The sequence below is a fragment of the Accipiter gentilis genome, chromosome 17 (genome assembly GCF_929443795.1).
Source record: "Accipiter gentilis chromosome 17, bAccGen1.1, whole genome shotgun sequence".
NCBI classification, from domain to species: domain Eukaryota; kingdom Metazoa; phylum Chordata; class Aves; order Accipitriformes; family Accipitridae; genus Astur; species Astur gentilis.
This window is the reverse complement of record NC_064896.1, coordinates 18,293,082-18,316,744: the sequence shown is the minus strand read 5'-3', so window position 1 is coordinate 18,316,744 and position 23,663 is coordinate 18,293,082. Positions and strand designations below refer to the sequence as shown.

Genomic DNA, 23,663 nt, shown 5'->3' with positions numbered 1-23,663 from the left:
GTTATTTCCATTTTGAAAAAAGCTACACAGAATGTTCCATCGAAATATTATTCACAAACTAGTATTCTGAGGCAATGCCATGCAGCTCGGCAAGACTGAGCTCTCCTCTGAAGTGTAGGGTCTCCTCTGGATACTGCCTCATCCATTGTCAGGAAGTTGGCCTGGAAGAACATCCAGCTCTTGTACTTGTTTACTGATTTTCTTGGGTGTGTCATTCAACCTCTCCGTGTTGCCATATGTACAAAAGACTTTACAATATGTATCTGCTCTGGCAGGGAGGTTGTGAAGATTAGTTGCTACTTGTACAGGGGTTTATTCAGGCTGAGTTTTACTCCAAAAGCAAAGGTCTAAAGTCTGTAGGCATAGAATGAGGAATCAATTTGAAGCAACTATGCTGTGCTGATTGTGCAAGTTGTTTGAAGCCGGTGGAAGTGCCTTTGCATGTTTCATTTGGGGTTTAAACAAATTTTACTGAATTTGTATGCCACGAATATGAATATATTTGATTGTATTTCAGGCTATATGAAATCAGCAGAAAGGTGATGATACTAACAGAAGAACGACAGCCCATGAAGGATGTAAAACCTCAGTCAAGCTCCACACAGAAAAGCCCTGCTGTTAGTGCATGCACTCAGCCAGCTTTGTCTGTGCCAAGGGCATGGTGAAGAGGAGTGATCCCATTTCTGGTAGTCCCACTGGAGGTGCTTTCAGTGAGCCTTATATCTGATAGGTTTGAGTACACCAAACTAAGCTTCCTAAATGAGGGTGGGATGCATATTGGTAGGGGAAAACCTGGTTGGGGTCATAGCTGCTTCCCTGTTCTGGCATGGGGTGGGGTGACACTGCATTAAGGGAGTGCAGGCAGAGTGTGACCTTTATATTTCCTCAAGGAGGAGCTGACTGTAGAAGGTGTTGAGAACCTTCACACCTTTTTGGTAGTAAGTGCACAGTCTGAGTGCGGCAACATTGTCCCTTGTGTGCTTTCAGTCTCCTGGAGGGGCTGCAGCCCCACAGTTCTTCCCCCTGGATAAATATATGGCTGCTAACTGGGTCCTTCTGGAGACCTAGGACTTGGTGTCCTCCCAGAGCCACTGCTCTGTGAGCCCCTTCATCTCCCATGAGGAGCCAGGCTACTCTGCTGCAACAGAGGGAATTACAGTTTTGATGGTCTGGATGAAAGTTCAGTTTACTTTGCATTAGACTTCAGGTGAGCAAACAATCCGCTCCGCTTCCTCATTTGTCCTATAAGAACGTAATGTTTTTCTATACGTAAGGGAAGTTAAGGAAGTAAGTTACGGATGACTGACTCCTTTTGCTGTCCATGCTGGTACACAGGTCTCTTCAAACCCAGATGAACTGTTACGTGAGTACTTAAGATGTGCCACTTCTTATGACATGCTTTAGAAACGAACCAAGCTTTGGCTATATTGGTCGAGATGGAAGAAGGAGCAAGGGTGTAAAGTGGGTGCCAGTACTTTTGGGGAATCAATAAGTAACATCTTCCTTTTGATCTAGCATTTGTTAATGCCCTGGGAAAAGTGTTAGGTGATACTCTCCTGCCAGATGTGCTGGCTTAAAAGAGCAATGAGACTTAACTACTGAGATTCGTTATTGCGTATTGAACCTTTTTATGAGTGCAGATAAGATAACTCTAAGGTCCCATTTCAACTCCAAATTAGGTTATTTCATCCTGTCTCTAAACTGTCCCTCCAGGTTTAGCTGTATAGAACATTATCCCTTGCATTATGTTTTGTAAACTGTCGCATGTCCTGGCTTTGTGCTGTTGAATAGCTGCAGTGTCTCCCTCCAGGAGCTACAGCAATGAGCTTTATCCTTGTCCACCTCACAGGGGTAATGTGTGGCTTCATTAAGGTTTGTGTTCCTTTGCTTCTACTTCAGAAATGCTTTTAACCAAAAAGCTCAGTGTTTTGAAAACACCTTTGCGGGTTTCAATCATTAAGGTCTACAAGATCACGAACCAAAAAAATTGCCTATGCATAACTTAAGAAAGGTGTTCCTTCTTCTAGCTCCTACCTAGTATTGGAGGTGACTGACCCCACAGAGTGCATCTCTTTCTCAAAGAGTATATTCAATCTTTTCAATGTGTATATTACATGTTTTTCTTTACTCCTAAAGTTAACAAGCAATTATTTTAAGTTTAGGTCTTTCTACATGGCATCTACTTTGAAACAGTTAACGCACAAAGTTGATTACTCCAAGGAGATTTCCACCGCTGCCCTCTGCTGAGAAGGCACAACTGAGAACACTGTAATTGATTGTCGAAGCTTCCGGACCAAATTGCCTCTGGGTTATCAGCAAGACGCTGCACTGGTGTCCCAGCTAAGACAGAGGTGTAAGAATTGCGTGTTTGAAACAAGAATGTCTCTGTGAAACTGCTAATGGCCGACTGCTGCATCCCTCGTGATGGTGGATCGTCAGGAGCAAATCCAGTGAATTTGCTGCATTTCCATATGCAGCCCACTACCCATGGCTGCTGCAGCTCCTCACTGTAGTGCAACTGATGTCCTCTGCGTTGTTTGTTCTCTCTGTGCTGACAAACAGGACGTACATAGAAGTTTATCAGAATGTTTTGGCCAGTTAACCGAGCGCTGTAGTGTCAGACACCCTGTTTTTCACCGGCATCTCTGCGATCGCTGGCGAGCCCACCGGGGTTTTGAGGGTGAGAGTCTGAAAGGTGTCGGCCTCACCCGTACATTACAAACAGCAACACAAAATCTCCCCGCTACCTGAGGAGCGAGCGGCCTGGCAGCCCCCGCGTGTGCCCAGACGGGCACGTCGTAGGCCAGGAGGGTTACGTCGAGGCGCTGCCGGCCGTCGCCCCCGTTAGTAGCCAACGGCACCGCCAGGCTCCCAGCCCCGAGCGCTGCGACCCGCGTGGAAAGGGGCACCTACGTCGGCCAGAGCGGGCAGGAGGACGCGGCAGCCGGCAGGAGCGGGCGGCCGCGCCGCGCCCCGCAGGGCAGGGCAGGGCAGGGCAGGACAGGGCAGGCCACCCTCCTCAGGGCGCCGCTGCCGCGCCTGCCGGGGACAGCGTCAGGGGTCGCGGCTGCTGGTGTGAGGGAGGGCCGGGGCTGCCTGTCGGGCACCGCCGCAGAGCCCAGCCGAGCCGCGCCGTTGGGGCCGTTAGAGCCGCGGCAGCCGCGCGGGCCGACATGTCGTCCCGTCCCCCCCTCCCCCCCGGCGGCATGTTCCGCACATCCCGGACAAAACGTAAACAGGAAACATCCTGGAAACGTGTGAGTCTCGGTCGCCGAGGCTGAGCCGTCGGGGGGATGGCGTTAGTTCGCCGCCGGGTTTTATTTTCGCACAGCCTAAGCGCAGGGGGCGATGCCTTTGCCCGGCAGCTCCTCTCAGGAGAGGTCCCCGCGGAGGGCGGCGGGGTCTAGTCCCGCTCAGGCACCACCGTTTCCCAGAGCGCGCAGATCGGTCGGACCGGCCGCGGTTTGGTTTTTTTTTATTTTTTAAGGGAGGAAGTGTTCCGGGCCCCCTGCCCCGCGGGTGGGTACTTCACAGAGAGGCTGCGAGGAGACAAAGCCCACCGCGGGCGGGGAGGGCCCGGGCGGGGGACGGACCTCCCCGCCCGCGGTGGGCTGCGAAGCGAGGCGATAGCGTTTGCCCTGGCGACCCCCGTGGACAGCCGCTGGCCCCGGGCAGCGCCGCGGAGCGGAGCGGGGCCGTGCCGCCTCAGCCGCCTGCCGCCGGCGAGCCCTCAGCCCACGCCCAGCCCGGCGGGGTCACGGCGCGGCGGTCTCGGCGGCGCGCAGGCGCACAAGGCGCCCGCGCCTCCAACATGGCTGAGGTGGTGCCGCTTCTCTTGCAGCGGGCGCGGAGGGGAGGATGCTGAGCCTCCCGGGAGCTGCCGCCGCCGCCGCAGCAGGGGTGGTGAGGCCTGAGGCGGGCTCCTCTCAGCCATGGCCAGGCTGGCCGACTATTTCATCGTGGTGGGCTATGACCACGAGAAGACAGGTAGGTGTGGCTGCGCGCAGGGCTGCCCCGCCGTGCCTGGCCTCTTCCCCCCTCCCCTCGTTCCTGCCCGGCCCCGGCCCCGGCCCCCTCCCGCCTCCGGTCGGGCCGCAGGAGGAGGGGAGGAGACTGCCGCGCACACGGGGCGCGTGTCCGGCCGTGGGGAGGAGGGCGGCTGAGGGCAGCCGGGCCGGCCTCACCCCCGCGAAGGGGCGCAGCGGGGGAGGGGGGGGGAGGGCGAGGGAAGGGTTAATCCCCCTTTCCTGAGGCGGAGCGGGCCGGCGGGAAAGCGGAGGGGGCTCCTCTGCCGCCGGGCGGCTGGGTCCCGGCACCTCCGGCCGGGGTGCGGGGAGGGGGCGGCCTCGCCTCCGCCTCGCGGCCTCAGCCCACCTGGCGGCTTCGCTGACCCGGCCCCGGGGGGAGCGGGGCCATGGCGCGGGGCCGGGCGGGCGGCAGCCGGCCGGGGCGTACCCCCCGGCCTCGCCCCGGGCGTCGGAAGCAGTTAGCGGTTCCTTCGAGAAAGCGGGGGCAGCTACAAACGTCGCCCACGGACGGGCGCAGCCCCGGCCTCCCCCCGCCCCGACCGACAGCCGGTGCCCGAGCGGCCGCTCCCGCCGGGCAGGCAGCGGAGGCCGGCTGGGTGCTGCGGGGCGGGGGGGGGTCCGTGCGCGCCCGGGTCCCGAGCCGCCTCCGCAGAGGACGGCGGTACCGGCCGCCGTTCTCCCACCTTCGTGCTGTTAGCCGAGGCACGTACACCCGCGGCCTGAAGGGAAAACAAAGGCTGAGGGGGCTCGGAAGGCGGTGGCGCTTTTTGCCCGTTTTGACTGGGGGCTTACACCTTGTCGCCTGTTGAAAAGGTGCCGCACCTAACAGCGGGGAAAGCGCTGTGGCGCTCGGTAGGCTCTTCAGGAGTGGCTGCTTTTCTTAGACGGTCTGTCGGCTCGGGTGAAAGGAAAGTGGTGCTATCCGCTATCGTTTTGCGGATAAAGGCAGAGCGGTTTCTATTACATAACTTTCTGTTACAGTACCACATTTGTTGCTGGAGAGACCTTAAATCAGTATATAAACAGATTCGGAAATGAAGTGATTCTCATTTTGTATGTGTTTGCGCTGGGTATTTCAGAACAATCCTTTGAATGTATGTTGTTAATAAATATTATTTTAAACAGTTGAATGTCCCCTAATTTATTTGACTATGCATAAACCAAACACCACTCAAGTTTGTTGCTCTAAGTAATTCTTTGAAGTAGCAATTGCATGTAATCTGTATTTCTTCATTCTAAAAGTGTAGCTAATAAACTCTTAGAGTAGATCCTTATTTTTTTAAAGAAATACAATTGTCAGAGAAATCATTATGTGTTTAAAGATGCAGTGGCTTACAAAATTCTGCTAAGGGTCTCCTGGATGTTATTATACTGGTATTATCGTTCCATTAATTACGGAGTAGTTCATCCTCCCACCCCATTTGGAAATAGTCTTGTCCTAATTGTAGCGGCAAAATTATGAGACATGTAAAATGGAGAGTCCTTTATGTTAAAAATAAAGACCTCCCCTTTTGCCTCTCTCCTGTTTGGAACATTTTCCCCAACAGTAGTAGAGAGCCCAAATCAAAATAAAGAAGCAACCGGAAAATCTAGGGGTGCTTTTAAGGAGAAGAGAAAGCAAGTGGGCTGCCTTCTTAAAGGGTATGATCAATCTGACATAGTCACTATGCGAAGTAAAATTACAGAATACATTGGAAAGCTTTATGTTTGTAAAATGTCTTCATCTGTAGCGTTTAAGTATGTGTTTAACTTCCTGTACATAAATTGTCTCATTAAGTTTAGTAGAATTGCCTGCATGGATGAAATTGAGCAGATTGAGAAATAACTCCAGAACCAGAACCTTAATTTGAAAAGGTCATGCCCAGAAAGTAACTATTTAGACTTCATTATTTAAATTACTCATTGCTACTTTAATGCTTCGTACTAAAAATGCTTGAAGGAACAACATTCTATTGAAGACTAGGCATGCATTGTTTTCCAAATTCCTTTACCCCCACGTGCAATCCCATAATACATGGAGTACTGACCTTTCTTTTTCTTGTAAAAGTCGCAGTTTCTTGATGCATTTATTATACTTCCTTCTATATGAAAAAGCAAGGGCAAACATTTCTAGGATTGTAGACTTATTACCTGTGAAGCTTTTAAATTTTGAAGTATGGTGGGGTTTTTTGGTTTTGTTTTTTTTTTTTTTTTTAATTTCTTTTCACCTTCATCAATGTTCTGGCTTGGTTTTACTGTCTTTGGTTTTAATGTTGAGTGTAATTACATTTTTGTAGTGTTTTTTTTTTAAGGAATAATTTGTGGAATATCTTTGTGTAAACAAGCAAACAAAAATCCTGTAACCTTCCCCCTCTTCTCCAACCTATACATCAGCAGCATTTTGGATAATGTGCACTGCATTTTGGATAATGTGCACTTGCGGTTAATAAGGAAGGATGTTTATAGTAATGACTGTTCTCCCAGAAAAGCGTTATGGCCTCTGCTATCTCTCTATAGCAGCCATCATCTGCTCTGACTTCACATGGGTTATATGGACTTATTTATATATGCTAATACCTGCAATAAACTGAAAATGTGGTAAAGGTATTGCTTTCCTGTGCGGATTATTTAGCTTTATTCAGAAACATTCACTATAAATATCTGAAATGCTGTGTTTGTGCACTTGTGCAATTTAGGAGCAGATTTCTAGATTTTTCTTGTTGCAGAAAAACTTTGCTGTTGGTGCTACAAGTTTTTATCCAACATAGTCTTAAGGGGAGGTGTACGTTTTTATTGTCCTCAAATCAGAGAGAGTATTCTTTGGGTGTCAAACATTTTAAAGTTTCTTCCTGTTTCAGTTTAGGCCTATGTAAATTGATGTTACTGCAGTCCTAGTGCTGTCATCCTAGTTGTGTTAAATCTTCCTTTCATTTTCAGCTTGCTTTAGGATGCTGACCTGTCAAAAAGACCTTTCTTGCTCAGTATTTTGCCTGTGTCACTTTATTTTTTCTGGTTTACTTTTCTGCTAATTTTTCAGAGTTGGCTGACCAGGGTGCCAGATGAATGCCAGTATCAGCATAAAGGAGGAGCAGGAGCAGGCAGGAAGACAGATCACTGCAGACCGAATTCATATTGCCTTAAATGGTCCTAGAACCTTGGGCACAAAGATGTTAGTCAGGTGCCTTAATCTCCTACATGCTCCGAGGAAAGTAATGGGTGCCTTTGAATAGGCAGTTGATTTGTACTTGGCAAGATGCACGGAGATTCACCCTGAGTGGAGAATGAGCTTTGCTGTTGACAACTGAAGTGTCAGTAGACTTACAGGCACATAGGAAGTTAAGGAGAAGTCTTTGTGTTGTAAGGGATGATCAGATTCACCTAGCTTTTTACATACTTCAGGTACAGTTGACTGTATTCCCGCTTAAAAATTACTTAGTCTATATCTTTCACCATAAAAGTAAGCTTAAATATATCATAGTTTTAATTGCTGTTGTGTATTTTAAAAACTCATTCTGAACCACTACAAAGAACTGCAATAGCAGTAGCTTCTATTGGAAGTTCATGTTCAGTGTCTTGACAGATTTGGAGAAATCAGATTTAATAAAACCTCCAGATTTAATAAAACCCCTTGGTTTTGTTCTAACAGTGGAAACGTGAAGGATCTCAGTGATACACCAAGGTTGATTGCTTTACCATGTTTATTTAGCATTCAGCTGAACCTTTACTAAGGTAGATAACCACATTTTCCTCCAACATATCAGCACAATATAAAGCTATTATGTAACTTGCTCAAAAAGGCATTTACAGAAGTCTCTGAAGGGAGCAAAGGTGCTAGAAAATGTAGGCACTCTGGTTAAAAGCTAGAGAAAATCCCAGGAGACCTTACTGTATATCCCTTTTCTTTTTCCATGCATTTTGAAGTGTTTGATGTGCTTCACTGAAAATTCCCATTTAATATGTTTGCATAATGGAATGTGGATGGTATTTAGGAAGAACACAGATGTTTGCAAAGATCACAGAAGGGCATGAGAAAATACCTTTTTGTTTGGTTTTGTTTTGGTTTTGCTGGTGTAAGCCATAATCATAAATTTATCCCTGGAATTACGTATGGTGGTACTTGAAAAAGGTAAAAGAGAATGTTTTGTGTCTTTCTTAGTTCAGCAACTGAAAGGTAAGGTTGAAGTAGAGAGAACTAAATACTGAATTTGATTAATTTTCCCGTACACCCATAATGGCTTTCCTATAGGGTGCTGTTGTGTACCAGCAGTTAAATCTGAAAACTTGGTGAGATGGAGTGAAATGTTTTCTGTGATGAGACTTGTTCCCTGTAATAAGACAGACTGATGTTTTTTGTTCTTGCTTGTGTGTGCAGTTGCAATGTGTATGACAGAAGGCTTGCAACAGTATAGTGGTTTTATTTGGCTGTTGTCATAACTGATAAATGCTGATATAACATGTGTAGGCTCTGTTGTGGTTGTTTCTGTTCTGATTTTTATCAGTTTCTTTTCAGGGAAGCCTTTCTTGTCTAACATAGCTTCACACCTTGGTGGATTTTGAAACTAGACAAGTGATTGATGATAGAGTGGGAAAAGTTCCTAAATGCAGTTGTCTGAGTCTTTTATTTTTTCTGTGGGCAGATTTTGCCTGTGAAGAATATTCTTTTCATTTTGGGGGGCAAATAGCCTATAATATAATGAGGATTTTTTGGTGTATTTGTTGTATATTCATAGTTGGGCACTCCTATGGGCTAGCGTGTATAAGGAGTGGATGATTTCTTGGTGCCTTGGTATGCAATCTGTAAAACAGAAAAAGTATTAAAATAAGGGAATCAAGGTGTTACTTCAATGGCTTTCTTATCTGTGCTGTGGCTTAATTTGATTCAAGTGCAATCTAGGGAAATCTCAAAGGGGGGAAAAAAACCCCAACAAAACCTAAATCTTTCTTTTTGTGGCCAAAGAATTCTTGCAGCTGTAATTCAATGAAATTTCAAGTGTAATATCAGAACTGAAGCAGAATGCAGATATGTAAGTTACTGTGTATTGGTAAGAGATACTCTAGTTGGCTATGACTGGAGAAGGTCATGGGTGCCTGAAAACTTTTCCAAACAAATTAGTTGCTCTAGTATAAGAAATTACCTCTTTCTAGAAACCTTGTCCTTGCTCAGTTTAGTTTTCAAATCCAACAGTCTCCACAATACCACACTGAAACAGAATGAGAAGAGAATATTTCCATTTAATGTGTTTTTGTGGGTTTTTTTTTTTTTTGGTTGTTGTTGAGATAAGGCTGTCTTGAAAGTCTGCTTGGAGGAAAAACACCCCAGCAACACCAGTATTTTTTGGTAGTGTATCTTCCTAAAAATGTATTCAAGCAGTTTCTTCTAATATATAACATTGACTTAAAAAAAAAAATTGTTATTTTGATTTATGGATTCACTATAATTTTGGAGAAATCTTAAAATCAGTACAGATCAGCATAACTCTTCTTTCCCTCAAATGTCTGCTAATGAATATCTCTAAACTTGGATTTGAAACTCTTTGCTCGCTTGGTCTCCTGTCATAATAACAGCAGTAATAAAACCACATTTTTTTTAGCCTTTCAGTTTAAATCAAGACATTCATGGAGGCTGAATGTTTCTTCTGTAAGCTATGTTCATTTGTCCTAAAATGTGAGGACACAGATTCTATTGAGGGAAGTAACATTTCATATATTTGGGTATATTTTAAGACTAAATTGCAGTAAAGAAACTCTCTCTCCCCTTTTCTGTCCTGGATTAATTTTATGGATTATCTAACAAAAAGACACTTTTCCTGCAGCATGTTCATGGAAAACAGTTTGTTACGCAAGCCTGGATACTATTTAAGTGCTGGCCTTCTATAACCGCAAGGGTATTTTTCAGTGGGGGGCAATGAGAATGACATTTAACTCCTCCAATGTCACAAACATAATAGTCTTATAACACTGAGGAAGATAATTATACTGCTATGGTAGTTCACTGACATGAATTTAAAATGCCAACTACCTCCTCAGCTGCTGGTACTGACAAAGTGAAAAAACAAAGGAAAACCACAGTCACTGTGGAACCATTTTAAAATGTGGAACAGTAGATTCACTGTTCAACCTTGATAAACATCAGTGAAAGTTGTATCTTACAAATATATACTGGTAATTAGGAAGTCTTCTTTGATTCATCTCTTCTTTTTTTCTTCCTTTGCAGTAACATGAGATTTTCAGGCTCCTTGCTTATATAATGAAAAAAAAAATTTCTAACAATAACACTGTCTTTATTGATGAGATTAATTTTCTTCTGCTTGGTGTTTTGGGAATTGTATTCCAGTTATATGTATTTCTTGAAATAAATTATTCCTTTGGTGTCAGCAGTATATTCTGAAGTCAAGGACAATCCAATTAGTGTTGATTGGGATTTGGCAGCTAAATCCTTGCTCATTGAGCCAAGAACATGCTTGTTATTGCTTATCTGTTAGTGACTAGATACATCATGATTTCATGTCTAATGTTTACAGTTCTCAATTTTCAGTCTTCTACAAATTGTATAATATGAAAAAAATGCAATCATTGAACACAGTTTGAATTCTTTGTTTGCTTTCTAGTAGTCCTGTGCTCAGGGTAACAACAAAGTAACTGATCACAAAATTTCCACTAAACTGGGCATAGATAGCAGACTCGTAGTACTGCAGCTAAAACTAGTAGTTGGTGACAGTTAGTAGTCTCAGGTTTTGTGTAGCTGTAGTAGAGGAATGCTAATACACAGAAAATAAAAAATCATCATAATTCTGGATACAAATTTGGGACAGCTGCATACAAAACCACATTGGACCCTGGGAGACCTCAATGGATAAACAGACAAAGGAATGTTACTGGGGTTACAAAATCAATCACTCAGAAATTCTTGGGGGGGGCGGGGGAGAAAGGTAGGAATAATGTCCTTTTAATGTAGTTCGTATGTTGTTTCCTAGGATTTAGAAATGCAAAACCTAGAAAATTCACTATCTGATGCTTGGATAGGTCTTCAGCAAGATTGGAAACATCTTTTAAAATGGTAGATTTGTACGTTGTGTCTAATGGAATAGTAAATGGAAGGAAGATGAGATGTTCTGGCAGAGGATTTCACAGATACTAGTGAATGCAAAGGAATGACAACTTCTTTCTAGAATCTTGACTTCAGTTGTGGAAAATAGTGCTTTGGAAAATGGGTTTCATTGAGCTACTTTTGCCAGATGCCATAAATATTAATGCCAGGGGTATTGAGAGTTGTCAGTTGGCAGCGTCCCCTTCAGGCTCTGTAGTGGGCTGTGTGTCGCTCCGATGTGGTTGGGGAACGCTTGCTCTGTAAGATAGTGGCCACTCTTCCTGCTTACTGTTTCACACACTCTGGTATTTTAAAATTCTTTCTGTCTTCTAGTTTGGTTTTCTAGCTTTACCCCAGAAGAATCTCTGACCTTGGCGTCTCTCTGGCTTTCTCCCTTCTTCCCTCCCTTCTCTCTGTCTTAATCTCTGTTTAGCCATTTTTATCTACTCTGTGTTTTTCTGAGATGAAGTCCTCTTGTCCAGTCAGTCTGATCTCTTGTGGTTTTCATCTTTAAATAAATACCAATTCATTACATAAACCCAAAGGCCAGGTTTAGTCCCTACTATAAATTCGGGGCCTAAAAGAATGTTTGCTAGAATTTTAGTTTGGGTAAAAAAGTGCTTTTCCCCAGTCTTATTTCTTAGAAAAAGTATTTGGCTTGAAGTTTCCTGAAATAATTGAGCTAGAGACAGATATTAAGCATTGAGACTTTAGGTGGTACATTTAGTTTGGCTGAGTAAGAAATAATTGAAAGTAGTTATAGCATAAGGGGTTAGAGTGCCCTTAGTAATGCTTATAGCTGTTAGCTATTTGCACTTCCAAAAGGCATTACACTCCTGTTTCTTCTTAGCTTCTTGTAACTGTAGCACAATAAACCTTTTAGCTTGATTGCTGCATTGTTAAACTCTTTAAATTTGCACATTTAACGTGTATTTGTGCTTTGGACAAAGAAATACAGACACTCGTCCTTTTTTGTGACTATTGTTCTGTGAACTATAAATATAATTCCTAAGTGGCAGTAAGCATAAACTGACTGTATGACTAACATACTCAAGACTTTTTGAAAAGGACAAAGTTGTGATCTTGTCATAAATACAACTGTAATGGACTTCTAATTCTTGAAATAGTGTTGAGTGGGCATACTGTACTACTTAAATAACAGTAAATTAGGAAATCTGTGGTTTTTAATGCTATTACACAGGCTGCTTTTCATAAAAATGCAAATTGCAATTGCATTAAAAAAAAGCCACATGCTTTGTTTCTGCAGAGCTGTTTCTTCATCATTAGTCTCTTTTCGCAGAAAAATATATAGTAGTTTCACAAAGCTTGTACAATGACTAAGCTGTTACTGTTCTATATTGTTAGTATATGCTATTTTTAAACTAAGTTTAACACAAATCATTCTAGTAGAAGTCACAGGAGGATTTCAGTTTTCTTTCTTCTTGATTGGTAATTGTGAAGAGAGAAGTAGGTTTCATATTTTTGAAGAACTTGGAATTTCTTAAGATATCAAAGGAAAATTGATTATACTTTTCCTTCCTAAAACACAGATTTGAAACCATATTTTCCCACGTATTATATTGGTAATTTAATAGATTTCTAGCCTGTCTGAGGCTGTGAGTTCTTGGAACCTTCAGTTTGTGAGAATTCTTCTTCACTGTTTTTTGTTTAGTGATGGACGCAGTTCTCAATACTGATCCTGTAATAGCTGGAAGCAGATGCTAATGTGGTTGATTGAAAATTGTTATTGAATTCACTGTGTCTAGTAGAAGGGTTTGGATTTGCCCTTGATATCCTCCTCTTTCCCAGCTTTGAAATAGTACTCATAAACCCTGGAGATGGCTTTTTGTGCAGTTCAGAAAGTCACTGCACATCTGGTAAAGTGGTGCATCCTTCTAGAGGTTTCCAGTGCACTGATTGACGTGGTTGCTGGTGGGCTTTTAGGCAGAATTTGCTTTTTATAAAGTAGCTTAGCCTGGGGCCTCAGCCTGAGCAATAGATTGTGCCTGACTGCAACTGAGGAACTAGTCGGAATTCCCTGTTAAGGGAGGGAAGAGCTGCTGCCTGAGCATTGCCTTTGACTTTGGGATTCACCCCACATTTCTTAGAAGTGTAATTAATGAATTATTCTTATTTTATGCATTTGAGGAGCTTCTTGCTTTTGCAAAATAGGAAACTAATCAATGTGTGTTTCATGATCAGCAAGTTTCAGCAATGGTAGAAAGCCCAAGGTTTGGTATGGATGCTTTTAATAGTATTTCCAAAACAGATAAGAAAACAAGGCATATAAACAGAATAAAAGGATGTTTTCTGTGGTAATAAATAGTCGGAGTTTAGAGTTTGTGTTCAGAAATTCATGCAAGTTCTAAGTGCTCAAAGTCCTGCAGAGAAATGTTTCCTCTGTAGATACTTTACAGTGGATGAAACTTAATGTGTGTATTTTAAGTAACAAATTCTGGTCCACTCTACTGAAGTGAGTTAAGATAAAGCCTGTGGAAATCTCAGATTTGCCCTTCAGCAATTTTAGATACTTGTGCCAGTTCTGCGCTAGTTCCACTAATGAACTGAGGTTTTGACTGAAGCTGCCAGTAAATATGCTTTAAGCTGAGACACCTGGATTTGTATTGACGTGATTTAGGCATGGGGCACAGGCTCCCTTTTTCCAGCTCTAAGGGGTTGATCATTTCTGGCAGAGAAGTGGCAAAAAGAACTAGAACATCCCAAACCATCTCCATAGGTTGTACTAGGACTAGAGCATCAAAGCTGTGGTGTGTCAGCTGTGATGGCATTATAATTCAGCAGGACAGTCAAAGCAAGTGTCATGTTTTTTCAGTTACAGGCAACTGAAAAGAAAACAAAACCATAGAGAGCCACATGTTTGTGATTTGGAATTCAAAACTCTTCTTTCAAAAGATTCTTTTTCCTGTTTGATTAATCTGCATAAATAATGATACCAGGTTTGCCACTGAGTAAACAGTGCTGATTCAAGTAGTGATACTTTTGTAAGGTTGTTGTTTCAGTACTGTGTTTTCCAAATATTTTGTTTGTAGTGTTTATTATGGAGAGAGATGAGATCATACATAATCAACAAAATATCCTTGTGGAGGCTGTTTTTATTATTTTATTCTCTTTTGCTACATGGCATCTTTTTGGAAGAGGCAAGACTGTCTGTCACTGAAGCATTTTATTTTTTGTGAGAGTGTGGTCTTGAAAAGTATCCGGAAAACACACTTTCTACCTTTCTGACCGCGTGAGATTTTTTGCATCTTTAAAAAATTTGTTTGTTTATGTGTTTGCTTATGGGTTTCTTTTTCTTTCTTTTTTTTTTTCTTTTAAGAAAATATGATCCAGTTTTTAGTAAATGGCCCATTTTTAGAAAATTGCAGTTCAAGAACATGTGGCTTCACTGGTCTAGTCTCTAGACACAGCGTCATTGATAGTCATAGCCACTCTTCTTGTTAGTAGCCTAGTAGAAGACACAAGGTAACAATTTACGTCCATACTTAATTCTAACAAAAATGAGGATCATTCCTCATTACAATGAGATATGACTTGAGAGGCCTAACTCAGGAGACTATTGTTTTCATAATTTGTTGGTTTTTTTTTTATAATATGCTTACCATTATTTGAAGTTAGAAAATCCAGAGGTAGGATTTATATAAAAGTAGTAGTAACAATAGTAATATAAAAAAAGTCTTTACTTGTGCTGGACCCACAGTGTTTTATGTCTTAGGGAAGTGACCTTCGAGATGTTCCCTTTCCCAAAGTTGTGATGGCTAAAGATAGGATGCTGAAAAATAAAAACCGCGCAACTCCTATCTTCCTTTGTTACAGAGTTGTGTGTGTTCTATTTATTTGTGGCCAGTGTGCTTAAAGTTATAATAAAGGTTGTGGGTTGCATTGTCTCCATTGCTAACCTCTTTCCTCCTTCCCCTCTCTGTCCCCCCCCAAATCAGTAATTTTTCTTGCTTCAGGTTTCTTGTAAAACTTAGGTCATGGCTGCTAATAAAATACTTTGAAATCCTGAAGCGGGAGGCTCTTGAACTGCAGCATATAGTTCTGAATTAAAAATCAGTTCCTGCTTTATAAAGACCAATTTTATTCATTCTTTGGGTTGAAAAAAACCCCCAAGGGTAAACATTTCAACAGAATACAAAAATTGATCAGATATTCTGATCAGTTTCTATTATGCATCTTCCTGTTTGATAATCAACTTTATCATCCAGCTATCTGATTACACACACATGCACACACACACGTTTTCTGTCAAACTACACAGGTCTTGTAGCAAGAATTATTATTCTGCAAAATTCTTCAACCTCCGACCTTCCCCCCCCCCCCCCCCCCCAAGCAAAAGGATGAGCATATGGCTTCTGTGAAAAAACTGTTGTAGAGGTGTCTAACTTAAAAAAAAAAAAAAAATCCCCATATGAAATCTAGCAGTGAACAGTAGTTATTGAGCAGTAGGAATCCCTAATTACTTACTGTCTAAATCTGGTATGTACTCCCTACCTAATATTAACTGTGCTTTTTTAAAGGTTCGAAAACAGATTTGCAGAGAGTGAAACATAAATTCTATGTTTTATTAGATTTGATTTATGGTTTTATGAAGAGACTGAATCTCTTTTAGTCTTATGTATTTGGTGGTTACCAAGAAGAGATTTGGACTACAGTAATCTTAATATAGTTGTAAAGCATCATATACTTTCTTGCAGTTTTTACAGCAGGTGGACAAAGATTTTTGTCAACATTAATTTTTCAGCAAATTTTCGTATCCGGGGCTTTCAAAGAATCCAAGCTGTTGCTGGTTAAATGGTAAGAGTCTCAAGAGTTACAAGTAGATTAAAGGATATAAACAAGTGGTCACTCACAATTCATAGGCAAAGTTGGTAGCATGGATTTCCAAAGTTAATTTTGCAGACTTTTTTGTTCAACTTGTAAATATATGATAAAAGAGAGGTGGAATAGTTAGGGGATGAGACTTGCAGATCATTAAAAAAAAATTAAAATAATTCAGGATAGCTGAATCTAAAGCTTATGGTGAAGGGCTCCAGAAAAAACTCATGATACTGAGTGGCTAGATGAAAATTTTGGATGAAATGCAGTTTTGATAAATACAAGCTAAAGTACAAGCAGTGGTGAGAAAAGATGATCCTAACATACATTCACAACAATGATCTCCAATTTAGCTATTGTCACTCAGTAAAAAAGTTCTTGGAATTTGTTGGGACAGTTCTCTCTAAACATCAGCTTAATGTCTGGTGATAATGGCAACAGTAAACTCAGAAATAAACAGTGTGGAATTGTGGGGAAAAAAACCAACAAATCAACCACCAGAAAACATTGTGATGTTGGGACTTGCAGCCTAGGGGACAAGAATGGATTAGGTGAATCCCAGAGGTCCTGTTCAGCCCTGATTTCTGTAGTCCTGAATCTTAAGAAGGACTGGACAGGACCTCTGGGAATCACCTGATCCATTCTTCTTCCCCAGGGCACAACTAGCTGTAGCCTTTGCTGGTCAGGGTGAATCTTTGTTTAACTCATTCTTAAAAACCATTAATAACAGCACTTTCACAACCTGCTTTGTCAGTCTATTCCAGTGTTACTTTGACTTTTAGAAGGGTTTTCATAGTGTTTGAGTCAAGTGGTTTGTGGTACAGTTTTAAGCCTTTTATTACTATGCTCCTTAAACTGTAAAGTGAAACTGGATGTGGCAACTTACATGAAATCTTAACAAAACTAAGAGTGAGACTTACTTGCTGGTTTTGCAGGCAGTGTAGACAACACTATTTTTTTTTTTTTAATTTTTTTTTTTTATATTTTATTTTTTCAACACCACAACACTGAGGGTCACTTTGTGGTCTCCTTTAACCTCTACATCCCTCTTAACTAAACTGGTAACTATTTGACCATCCCTTATATGTGCAATCAGCTGTTCTGACCTAACTCTGCAGCTTTGCAGTTTTCCTAGTCATACTCTTAACATTTTTTCATAACTTTTTCCGGTCTTTCAAGATCCCTTTGAATTCTTATCTTGTTGTCTAGCATGCTTATTATCTCAATTTTCTGAAACTAATTAATGTGTATTTATATAGATATAAAATATTTGTGTGTCTATATATGCTTTTATATATATAAAAAGAACAACTTTGGTTATGTTTTGTGTTTCAGCCTGCAGTGACTTTAATCAAAACCAAAATAAAAACCACCCCAAAACAAAACCTGAGCATTGGACCCCTTAATGACTCGCTTATCATAGCTGGGAGATAGAATTAACGTTGCTGTAAATATGATTGAATGTGTGTAGCGAGTAAATTTGCAGAAAATATTTTCCATTGATGTTCCTAGGCATATTAAATTTGAGGTGCTTTGTGGTATATTTAAATAGGGCTATATTTTGAGAGTCAGGGTACTTAGAGAAACAAGTTAGTGAATTATTTAATAAATGACAGAACTAGTGACACCTTTCTGCACATTTTTGTCTTTTGTCTTAAATGTCCCTAGTAATGCTGCTACTGGACAAGCAACAGGGTGTCTTGAATACTAACATTTTTCAAATCAGGGTTACTGGACAATATTTATTTGGGTTAAAGGCAGTTCATCAAATAAACCTTGCTTCTGTAGGAAACCTATCTGAAAGTAGCTTTCTTACTTGCAAGGATGTGATTTACTGTCACTTAGAAGAATATCTGCTTTCCTTTGTAATAGACTCATTGTCGTATGGTCCAATTAATATTCTGGGCCTGCCACAACCTCAGAAGGGAGAGGTTATGTTCTATTAATTTATTATGGACTCATAGTCAAATGGCATTTTATTGTTTGCTAGGACATGGATGCAGCTCTGTTTTTTTCAATTATGCTCTAATTTCAAACAACCAGTTCCTTCAGTTTCTTAAAATTGCAAAGTATGGATTGGGAGTTATTTTCTTTTTAATTATTATTTTTATTGCTAATGCTTTATGCACTGGAAATGCATTTTGACGTGTAAAATCTTGGCAGTGTAGCTTATTTATGGGGCGGGAGTTGGCAGTAAGGAAATAGGTGATTTAGCATGTAAGCAGAGAATTATACTTTATTCTTGTATGATAGTTTTAAAAGTATTATCTAAAAAACTGAAAGAACATACTCATTGTTTAAAAGCACAAATTGATGCATACTGTAGGCCTTTCTATTTGTTAATGTTTTGTTTTAGTCACGTAAGTATTTAACAGCATTTGCAGTACTTGTTTAACTATGCTTAGAGATCAGCTGAAATAATGTTATGCTACATGGACAAAATATAATTCACATTATACAAAGTTCAGCTTTAGTGAAGACTACTGGCATTAGAAGAAATACGAATACACAGTAACGCTTCTGATATTTCAGAGTTCATGTGTGTAGATTTAAAATAAATTTGAATACAACATTATTTTTCAGCATCTCTTATAAGGGACTGCATTCTTTGTGTTGATCTCCACTTAATTTAAGTCACTCTGGCAGCTGCATTCTTAGGGGAGGAGGGAATGAAATAAACTGTTAACCTTTGAAAGCCAGAACACAAACAAGTAGTGTTTAACTTGTGGACATTTGTGGATATTTCAAACAATGTTAATTTTGATTGCCTTTTGAAGTAGACCCATTCTTTTTGTTCTTGGTTCGGAAGCTAAACATATTGTTTGGAACTTTTCTGCAGCTGTGAAGAACAAAGTTTGTCATGCAATAGTTCAGTGAGATGACATCATGAGATGATTTTGACTGCTGTGGCAATCTGCTTGCATTTGCCCTTGTGTAAGCGTGATCACTAGCGTGTATTTGTTTCCTTTTGGTTTAAATCAAGTAAGCGTTGATGGAGTTGCGCTCTGTGGCTATTTACTTTATCCTATTGTTCTGGCCTATTGTTATTCTGACCTGAAAATTATTCTCAATTTCTGTTCCAGTTTGTTCTCCTAAAACGTCTTGTCTTTAGACAGCAGAGCATTCTTGTAAGGCTGTGACGCGCTGTCGGTGGGTAACTCAGGGATGTTTGAATGGTGACACACCAGTTCTTAGAAATTCTGTCATGCCAGAAGGCCAATAACTGCAGCGCCTTGGTCGTGCTGTGCCCCCCCTCCCCTGCTTACGGAGTACTGGAGAATGCAGAGCAAAACCTGTCTAAGCACTCGGGGCCGAACTCTTGAGATCATCTTATATTGCTTTACAATACTGGCTTGCATGTACTTGTGTGGGGTTTAGCTGGTAGATGTGACTAGCCTGAATATTAATGCCATTCTGGCAGGTGGGTAAGGAGCCAATTTTTGCTAAATACACATGGGCCATAAGATATGCTCACACTTACTGGAAACCCTTTGTTTTTGCTGTGTTTTTAGTCTATAGTCAGTCCAGACAAAATATTTGGCCTACCAGGATATGTGAATCATTCTTCTTTGTAAGGCTTCATTTATCATCTGTGTTCTGAAAATGTTTTGTATGAGGGAAACTTTGAATGCACTCAGAAATTTTATTGTTAACGTGCGTTTTTACAGCTGTTATGTAAAAATTGTGCTTTGGTAAGATCAAAATATTATTGAATTGTTTTAGCCTATTGGAACCACAGGAAATACACAGGGTGGGAAACTCCCAAATGACTTGTCACTCCTCATCACCTGTAGGTGAGCAATGGCATGCAGACTTAAAAAAAACCACAAAGAAACAAATCTTAGCAGCTGGCTAGTTCTGGGAAAAAGAGAGAAGAAAAGTTGCTCCTTCATCCTTTATGCATTGCTGATACTTCTACTTTGAGTAGAAAAAAATGCTTTAAAATTTCCTTTATCAGTGCAAAAATATATGCACACTACAAAATTGATGGTGAAGATTGAGTGAACAGATGACTTGTGCTGTTTTTTTTTTTTCTTCTTTGTAGTCTGGTTTTAAACAATACTAAGGGCATATGCATGTGAATGCAGGCGAGGAGGGCGCTGTCTAAAATTCTGTATGGACTTTCAATGTGCATCTCATTACCTGAAGGAATGCAGCAGTTGCTATGAAGTTGAGGGGAAAATAATGTTTTAGTAGACAGTTGAACTTCCAGTCACAAAATTCTGTAAGTTTTGAACAAATTTTAAGTTAAGTATGACATCAGGAAGTTTGATGATATGTGATATGTAGGAATGATGTCTGCTGGGATGTGAGTATGTACAGCTCCATGTTCCAGTTCCTCTTGCTGAAGCAGTGTGGCTCTGTAAATGCTTAGAGGCAAGAAGCATTATAGAAAAATGATATTTTAAGTAACAATAAGGAATGAAAAAGGGCAGTGAAAGAGGAGCTGAGAAATTATAAACATTGCCTTTTAGAGAGCAAGTGTGCAGTGCACAGGGGAAGAATCCTGTGAAGGTAGTGGCGAGATAATTAGAGGATTTGGAATTTGAGGCAGCTTCTTAATACAGAGGATTGAAAAGTAGACGAGGAGGAAGTGATTTTTCAGAGCAAACATCTTGCATGTTGAGATTGGGGTTTGGATGTGGGTAGCTTGAGTAAGCTACGAAATGGGAATTTGCAGTGATGTGTGATATGAACTACAAATAAACATTTGCTTTAAGGCTAATGTGAGGCAGTTGGAGAAATGAGTTGCATGATGTCTCTGCAGTGCTGTCACAGTGTGGGCTATGAAAAAGTCCCTTATGAGGATAATTCCGTCTTTACAGATTTCAGACTTGGGGGGGGGGGGGGGGGGGATGGATTGTTTTGATTTGGGAGAGATGAAGAAGAGATGTGTCCAAAGGTACTGCTTTTGAAACAAGGAATTGAAGACGGGAGGGATTTATTCATCTCTACTGCCTGAACTATGTTGTAGTTTGTAGGCACTGTGTTGAAAATTTGAAATGAGCTGGGTTGATCGTGTATTGCAAGAATATCTTGAACTTACAGAGAAGTTAATTTTTAACGTAGTTGGCAAATACTATTCAAAAGTAATTTTAAATTTTTGGAGTTCATGATAATTCCCTAGCTCTAGAGTGACAGTGTGTCCAGTGTAAAGCAGTATTAAGCTACACTGATGTTGCAATATAGCAGGAAATGCAGATCTTTCAAATAAGTTTTGGGTCAAGTATGTATTTCCTTTCATTCCAAGCAAGTGCTTTTTGCTAAAGATCAATGTGTTTTTTGATGTTATGGAAATATTTCTCTTATTGGTCAACTACCAAACCTGGAAATGCTTTTAGAAATGGTGATTGTTTTGCTTAAATGTGTGTCGTACCAACTTTAACAAGTTACACTTTGCTGTTTCTGTGGAGTATCTTTCTGGTATCGAAAATGACAAACCACACTAGATCTAAAGTTAAAGTAGATTTAAAGCTTTGTTAAGCTTCACCTTGAAAATTTCAGCAAGTACATTACCTTATGTATAAAGAATGTTATTTAAGAAGGATTCTTGTATTTATTGTAAAGCAAAATGCATATTGTAAAGCATGCTTATTTTGGCTTCTGGTTTCTTGGCTTGAAGAAGGGACTGCTTTTTTGCTGCTATATCTTTTACACAGATGTGCATTTTATTTCTTGTTTCAGTTTACTGTAATCCTTCATGTGCACATTTGATGACAAAGTAGCAGAACATCCTTTACAAAGCATTTGGATACTTTACTATGTACGAAATCATCACTTTGACTTCTGGGGAAAAAATGACTATAATGAAACAGCTAAGATCCAAATATGTCAGAATTGAGCTTGAGAATAAGCATTCTGCATTTTCAGCTGCTCTGTGCAAGATAGTCTTTTGGAACATGAAATATGTAATTACTGTGTGTGAGAAGATGCAAAGGACTTTTTATTTGATGTAAACACTGTCATAATGCTCTGTGTTCTATTTTACTCCAGTGTCGGTGATTGATTACTTACACTTTGTATTATTTAGTAAGAAGGCATAAAGAACTTCTAAAGAAACATCACAAAATATTCCAGATTATCTCAAGGATAAAATTGATTTTATTCTTCATGGCAATCTTTCATTATTTCTGTGGGAAAAGATGTATGGTTTTTTGGTTTTTGTTTTTTAAACCAGAATACAAGCCTTTGCCTTTTCAGTCATTAACAAGACATGAAGCCCAAATCATCAAGTTTGGGGAAAAATACTGCTCTGTCACAACAGAACTTGTCATTCTGATATGGAGAGGTCTGTAGAGCTTGTCAGCACAACCCGAGGCAAATCCAGCTTTGTCAGTGGGATAGTACAGTGAAACAATTGAAGGAACCTGTCTTGTCTGCATAGGGTCTCCACTGTGGAAGTTGCCATGTGGGGGATACAGTCTGCATAGGTAAGGGCATCTTATCCTTAATTAAAACTTCCCTTTTTGAAAAAGTGTAAGAAAATATTTGTGTAATAGTACCCTGAGGTAGTTTTCTGAGGTAATCATTCTTTAAGAAATACCTATTTCCCCTGTTGGGTAGTTCTGAAATAATATCCATATTAAGTGCCTTCATCTTAGTACATTACTACAGTAGAGTCAACAAAATTAGTTTTGGCTAAAGATTTGCAGTATAAAAGGTCAGTGGAAAAACAAAACCACAATGCTTTCCACCAAAACCAGCTATTGTTTTTAGCATCTTCTTTCCCTTGGCCATGTCCCTTCACCAACAGACCTCAAACTTTTCATGGGTGTACCTCGCTTAGCTTCTTCTGCTTGAACATGTGAAATCTGATTGATTTACAAATGATTTTGTATATGGATAGTCACTGCTCCTCATATAGTCTAGATATGATGTCTAGATTGCACAGGTATGTTTCATAGCATCTGAAATAATCTTAGATTGAATGTGTCTGTCCCCGTCGTCGTCGTCCCCCCCCCCCCCCCCAGTTTAAAATTTACATGCTAGTGAACTTAGTGACTATTTCTTTGTCTGAGACTTTCCTCAGACTTCATGCTTTATAGTGTTTGTGGCAGTTCTCTTTAAAAACCTTTAGGGTTGTGAACTCAGGCTAAACTTGATTTTCAATATCCAGTTGTTTTTCAACATTCTTCATGGGCAGCCTGAGGATACAGTAGTTACTCTTTCCAAATCCATTAGTTAAGGAGAGATAAAGTAACAGGTTAGGTAGTTACTTATTTGCTACTAGCTTGCAGTTCTACAGGTGTCTCCCCTACAGTTAGACAATGTGCATGAGAAAACATAAAGTGATGTCTTTTCTATTTTTTGGGGTCCTTTTGGATACGTAACGCAATGGTTGGCTTGAGCTCTGCTATCTGTTGCCTGATAACTTTTTCTCTGAATGGGGCAGTAGCTATAACTTCTAGATGGTGGCTCTGTGGTCTCCACTGAGAGAGGAGTACGCTACAGGCACTGATGTGTTTGAATGCCACTGCAGCAGTTGCATTGGTATCTTTATGCTTCTGGGTGATTCTTAGCCTAGTGCAGATGCGCAAATGTAGACACCTCTGTTCCCTGTATGATCCAAGTTTGTCATACATTGATAGCAAACAGAATTGTAGCTTCCTCGCCTAAGGCGGTGTGCTTCTCATGTTTTTCAGTAGATGTAGGAGACTTGTACCAATGTAACCAAAAATGTTTTCCTAAGCTGTTTTATCAGATAGCTTATCACATAGTCCAAGTAAATTACC

At 40.8% G+C, this 23,663-nt stretch overlaps 1 protein-coding gene across 7 annotated transcripts in view; it reads left to right on the top strand.

Moving 5' to 3' along the window:
* The window catches only part of SBF2 (SET binding factor 2), a 331,511-nt gene that overhangs the window by 42,362 nt on the left and 265,486 nt on the right, over nt 1-23,663 (top strand). For 6 of the 7 annotated variants that reach the window (XM_049821080.1, XM_049821081.1, XM_049821082.1 and 3 more), the window contains one exon: nt 518-3,987. In XM_049821080.1, the coding sequence (XP_049677037.1) occupies nt 3,933-3,987 (55 nt within the window). In that variant the 5' untranslated portion in view covers nt 518-3,932. The remainder of the gene's footprint in view (nt 1-517; nt 3,988-23,663) is intronic. The other variant, XM_049821079.1, reaches the window with a different exon arrangement.